Below are 6,045 nucleotides of genomic sequence, written 5' to 3'. Positions count from 1 at the left end.
AAGTTTTGTAAAAAAAAAAATAAAATGTTTTACTTCAATTTTTTCCCTTCAATTTCCCTACGTACCTTAGGGAGTAATACACACAATCAATAATTTTTAAAAACATGTTTAGAAATGTTTCCCACTGTTTTTATGAGCAGGCAGTTAAAGGGGTAATTTTTTTGTAGATTCAGTCTAAAAATAAAAAAGCAGTTAAAGTAAAAAAAAGTTATAAAAAAACAGAATTTTTCAAAGTTGTTTAATCTAAAGGGTTTTTCCTTTTTCCTCTTTGATGACATTGAAAAGCCTTTTTTTAAAGAAATGTTCAAAAAGTCAGAGAAAGTTTGAAGATTTCAGTATTTATTCATATTGATCAGAATTTATTACTTAAGGTTCATCTGTATATAATGTACATTAATTCAAAAATGTTAAACTTTATTTACAAAAAAACAACAACATTCCGCAGTGACAAGCTTTTGGACATCACACACAGGCCGTACCGTATTAAAATACGTTGATTTCTTTTAATGAGAGAATAACATGTTCAGGAGGAGAAAAGTTGTGTTTCACATGCTGATGCTACCGTTGGAGATGTCACCTGAAACCAAAATAAGTTCTGACAAACTCGTCAAAGCTCAGAAAAAGATCTTATTTTACTTAACCTTTTATTACTTTGAGTGGATGCACAGAGAGGAAAAAGGGTGGAAGTGCAGTCGTCCCCTCTGATCAAACTCCTGACTCCCTGCTGATGTATAAAGGTAAGGTGGGCTGTATTCTGTCCAGGCTGATCTGATTCTCTGTGTCTAGAACACACAGCATCTCCACGGCCTGCTCCTTCACGAACGTCCCCTTAAAATCTATCGTCACATCTCTGCTGCTCCTCAGGTTTAGACCCTCTGTGTCCTTCTTCTCATCGTCGGCGTCGTCTCCACAGCACAACGCCACCTCGTTTTCGTAGCAGAAGGCGCTGGGGGAGTGGGAGCCTTGCAGGTGTCGGGCCAGTCTCGGGGCGAACAGAGATGGGGAGCGAGAGTAGCTGGAGCTGGAGGTGGAGGACTGCCCACTCCGATCCTTCATCTGGCTGAGCTCCCTGGCGCTGCACTGAGGTGTGGATGGCACTTCGTAGGTCTTATGGAAGCGGGAGTAGTCCACGTGGTATCGGTCACCCTTTTCTAACACCACAGGCTCAAAGCGGTGACCCCAAAGGATCTCTCTGGCTAAGTAGGAGCTACGGGCCTGTGTGGTCATGGCTGTGGCTTCCACCATCCCTTCCAGGATGACTACGATCTCAAAGTCTTCCTTCTGAAGGTCACTGCGGCTCAGGTTGTACAGAGGACTGTTCTTGTTGATCTCGTGCACGACCACCAGTGGCGACACAAGGAATAGTCGATCCAGGCCATCGTCGTAGCCAACGTCAATGTCAGTCTGTTCTAGAGGGAGGTACTCGCCCTCCGCTGTCACGTAGGGCCTGATGAGCTGGGCACGCACGTGGGCCTCAACGATGTGGCTCTTGCGCATGTTCCCCAGGCGCCACATGAGGCACAGCTTTCCGTCCCGCAGAGCGATGACGGCGTGATGCGAGAACAGTAAGGTCTGCGCCCTCTTTTTGGGGCGCACCATCTTGGCCATGATGGTTCCAATCATGAAGGAATCGATGATGCAGCCCACAATGGACTGGACCACCACTGTCAACACAGTGATGGGACACTCCTCGGTGACGCACCGGAACCCATACCCAATGGTGGTCTGGGTCTCAATGGAGAAGAGGAACGCCCCTATGAAGCCCTGGATGTGGAGAATGCAAGGCCGCCACTCCTCTTTTTCTTCATCTGCCGTGCTTGGTGGATCCTCATCATGCACGGGGATGTGCAGGTCAAAGTCGCCATGAGCCAGCGCCACACCCCAGAAGATCAGGCCAAAGAGGAGCCAGGACAGGAGGAAGGTCATGGTGAAGATGAGCAGCAAGTAGCGCCAGCGAATGTCCACACAGGTGGTGAAAATATCAGCTAAGTACCGCCGAGGTTTATCCTCCATGTTGTTGAAGACCACATTACACTGGCCGTTCTTCTTCACAAAGCGGCTGCGTGTCTGACTGCCGGCCAGGTCCAGCTCCAGGTGGCACAGCGGCGAAGCCCGGCAGCTGTTGTGGACGATGGGCTCTTTTGTTATCCTTAACGCCAACGCTCCCCGTCCTTCGTCGCTTGTCAGACACTCCCCTCCTCCACCTCCTTCTTCACCTCGCATGCAGGCCGCTGATAAGGTCTGCTGAGTCAGAGGACTGTGGCCATTGTGGAGGCCCAAGGTGGAGATCTTCAGGGCATCTTCGTCAGTGGAAACGATGCTGTATCTGCGGCAAGAGATGGGAGAAAAGAGATAAGAAGATTAAGTTGATCATCATGCGACACATGAAATGATAATGTAGAACGAATAAAGCAGAATTACAGGCTAAAAGCTAAATCACAGGCTGTTTATTTTAGTATCAGTTAAAAAAAAGAAAAAGGCTGGTTTTGGATGAGATCTGAAGCTAAAACAGTTCAGAGCTTCAAAAGCAGGAGACCAGATGAGAAAAAAGTGAAAATTTAGTGAATCAGAATCAGTTATCTTCCTGTTTGAGAAATCAAAATTACATTTATAGCACATACATCTTGTGGAAGTAAAATTAAAGATAGGTTGGAGAAACACATGGGACTTTTGTGGCTATTTGGAGCAAACTGTTAGGTATTTTTTTGTAGTTTATTTTACTACAACAACACTACAGACAATGTTCTCAATGTATTGTTACAAATCTGGAGAAACACGGGACAAAACTAAACTGTAACTGAATCTGACTTTTTTATCTGCATGATTGTCACAGGATTTCCCCAAAACATGTTTATGAATCGGAGAAGAAATTCTAGCCCAAAGTCATGAAGTCTGCGGTACATTAATTTGATATGATTCCAAGAATAATCTTTTTCACATTTTCCACATTATACTTTCCCTCAGTTTGTCTGTGACAAAGCTGCTGCACCCAAAAGAAATATTTATTTTATTTGTTCATTTATTTGACAGGGACATTACACATTAAAAAGCATTGCTGCCAATGCACCAGAGTTAGCTCAAGAGCTGTTTTTCATCTGCTGTCCCAGGACTGATAGTAATATAGTGTTTCTATAAAAATATATAATTAGAAACAAAATGCAACACAAGGATAAAGAAGAAAAAAACAGAAAATCATATCATAGTTTTAAAGGGTAAAAACACGATAAATGAGCAGAAATGACAGTAAAATGTAAAACGGGCTGTAGAGTAGACAATGACTTCATAAAAATGTAAATTGAATCTATCAAAAAACATACATTTATGTATGTTTGTACAACATTTATGAGAATTTAGTTGCACCAACACAAAAACACTAACATTAAACTTTGACTGAATAAAGTAAAAGTGACTAAATAGACCAACTCTGATTTTTTTTATTATTATTATTGGTGTTTTTTTCTGATGATTGAGGACAAATACAAAGGAAATTAGGCTTAAAATTAATTTTCTGAATATGTATTTATTGAAATAATAAGTCAGGAGGGGTGAGCAATACTGGGAATGTGGGTATTGATCCGATACCAAGTAAATACTGTTACAGATACCAATACTTTTTCCTTGAACTGTTGTGATTATAGAATACTTTTGGAAATAACCAATCTCTTGTTAATTAGGTGTGTAAGGAAACACACAACTGAAATTTGCTGGCTAATTACAACAATCTGAACTTAACATGCATCAAATATAAAACAAGTAGTGGCAAAAAACAGTAACCAGTGCAAAATGTAAAAAAAAATAAACTGCAACAAAATTTAAAAAAACAGCACCACAAACATTTATTTAAAAATATAGGCAATAATAAAATAAAAAGTCACTAGTAAAAAGAAAAGAAGAGTAAGCAAAAACAACAACTAAAGTTAAGTTAAAGTTGAAGTCTTATTAGTTGTCACACGTCTAGGTGTGTAAATTTGCTCTCCATATGTGACGCATTCCCTGGGGGAGCGGTAAGCTGCAGACACAGCCGTACATTGAGCGGCTTAAATATGTTGGGGGGTTTACAAAGTCAGAAATGTTGCCAGGTGAGGCAGTTTTCCGCTCAAATTAGGCAGGTTTTTGCTCCAACTCTTCAATCTGGCAACACTGTAGACAGCCAGAACTCTGTAAGTGAATTTGAATACTTTACTGTAAGTATCAAAGAAAAACTCCAACAAAAGTATCAACTTTATCACACTAGTATTGATACCCAGACCGGTCTGTCCGCTCCTAGCAGATGAAGAAAGGCTGTTGAAAGAGAGCTTTTTTGTGACATAAAAAATACACAAGGGTGGCCACTGGCTCCGCCTCACAACAGGAAAGGGAAGGCAGGATTGTTCGACACAAACGACTCACCCTCAACTCAAAGGTGAGTTTCTGATGAACTACTGCAATTCTACAGAAATTGTCCTAGAATATAACAACTCTTTTAAAATTGTGTCTAAAAACAACACACTTAAAAGAGCACTCAGAGGAACGCTTTGAGAATAAAAGTTACTGTTGGACCTCTTAGGCCTTTATTCTTTTTGGTCCCGTATGTACAGACTATCTAAGTGACAAATAAAATGTGAATTTCTAAAATTGTTTTTGTCATTCAAGCTTGTCAAGCCAAAAAGTCTCAGTTATTGTTGTTCAGTAACAGTTGAATCATTAGTACTTAGAGACTAACTCTCATTAACTGTCTGATTTAGTATGTTTGAAGCTAACAAAAAGCAAAATGTTTCCACTGAATAAATTAAGCTCCTCAGCACCAGTGTTCATATCTGTCTTACAATAACTCTCATCAAACTTAGGTTTCTAACTGTTGGTAACAGGATCAAGAAATGGTTCTGAAGGACCAAAAAACTACACAAATTAAGTCATTAGATGCTTTAAAGTTCTCTAAAGGGAGTTCGACATGAGCACATTTGTGGATGAATACTTTTCTCTGGGATTTTCAAAATAGATGTTCTCATATGACATTGACAGGAGAACGATATAACCTAAAACTAAAGTGGTCATTGACACAGTTTACTATTCCACCTCCTTTACCTGTTGACCCGCACCGCTCCCATGGCGCCGGTGATCATCAGGCTGTGTCTGCAAGGGCAGTAATGTAGGTTGGGACGGGCAGTTCCAACCATTAACGTTCTGTAGCTGGACAGGGAGGCGGTGTAAGCTCAGATCTGTGTTGCATCGGCGATCAGCACTTCCTTCTCCTCATGCATTCTCTGCCAACAGAGAAGGACAAAAACAAAACTACTTTAAATTTGAATTGTAAAAACAATCAGAAAAGAGTGTAAGCAAGAGGAAACCCAAAGGGAAAGTTTTGTTTATTACAAGATACTTAAGTTTGAAAGTTTAACTGGGGCTTAAATGGTATTTTAGTTTATTAAGAGGATCAAGAACCAGAACAATGTTGTCAATTTTTTAAGGGATTCACTTTTCATTAGTGTGACATAACAAAATTAACAAAAACAAACTGATTTAAAAAAAGAGTCCTTAAAAGCAATTTCCTGTTCCCAACAAACAAAACAGCAGTTGAAAATGTTAAAAAACGTGTTATAAATATGACAGAAACGCGGCAAAAACATAAAGTTTTGAACGACTTTAAGTCTCGCAAAACCAACCGATTTTGTTTTTGTTTTCCACCAAGTAACAGAAATGTTGCTTTTTTATCCATGATTTCCATAAATTCCTGTTGTGTTGTTTTACATTCACATGACACTCTCTAAAAATACAAACATTTACATTTTTCTTCCAACATTTAAAAATGGATACGTGTACTTTGAAAAGAATGGATGCAACAGCGATGTTGTTTTGATGGTCTTTTGCACCAGAACCATCTGAGGTTCAGGAACAGAGAAACCAGTTCTCTTCACAGTAAAGAGTATCAGATACTGAAGGTTCTGACAGTTACGGTGGCCCTGAAGTGCCAATCATAAAAACAATATATTAAAGATCACAAGAGCAAATAAAGAAGAAACACAGAATTACATTTTTGAAGAAAAAAATTCAGAAGCCAAAATGTAA

The 6,045-nt window shown here is 39.9% G+C and overlaps 1 protein-coding gene across 1 annotated transcript in view; it reads right to left on the bottom strand.

The window, feature by feature from the left end:
* Positions 1-319: 319 nt before the first annotated feature.
* The window catches only part of LOC112156913 (ATP-sensitive inward rectifier potassium channel 12), a 13,460-nt gene continuing 7,734 nt past the window's right edge, over positions 320-6,045 (bottom strand). The window contains exons 2-3 of the mRNA XM_024289273.2: positions 5,065-5,243; positions 320-2,326 (exon numbers count right to left, since the gene is read on the bottom strand). Coding sequence (XP_024145041.1) covers positions 706-2,326; positions 5,065-5,156 — 1,713 coding nt within the window. The 5' untranslated portion in view covers positions 5,157-5,243 and the 3' untranslated portion in view covers positions 320-705. The remainder of the gene's footprint in view (positions 2,327-5,064; positions 5,244-6,045) is intronic.

This window comes from Oryzias melastigma, linkage group LG1, assembly GCF_002922805.2.
Source record: "Oryzias melastigma strain HK-1 linkage group LG1, ASM292280v2, whole genome shotgun sequence".
In the NCBI taxonomy this organism is placed as follows: Eukaryota; Metazoa; Chordata; class Actinopteri; order Beloniformes; family Adrianichthyidae; genus Oryzias; species Oryzias melastigma.
The sequence above is the reverse complement of the archived record's forward strand: the minus strand, read 5'-3'. Positions and strand labels throughout refer to the sequence as shown.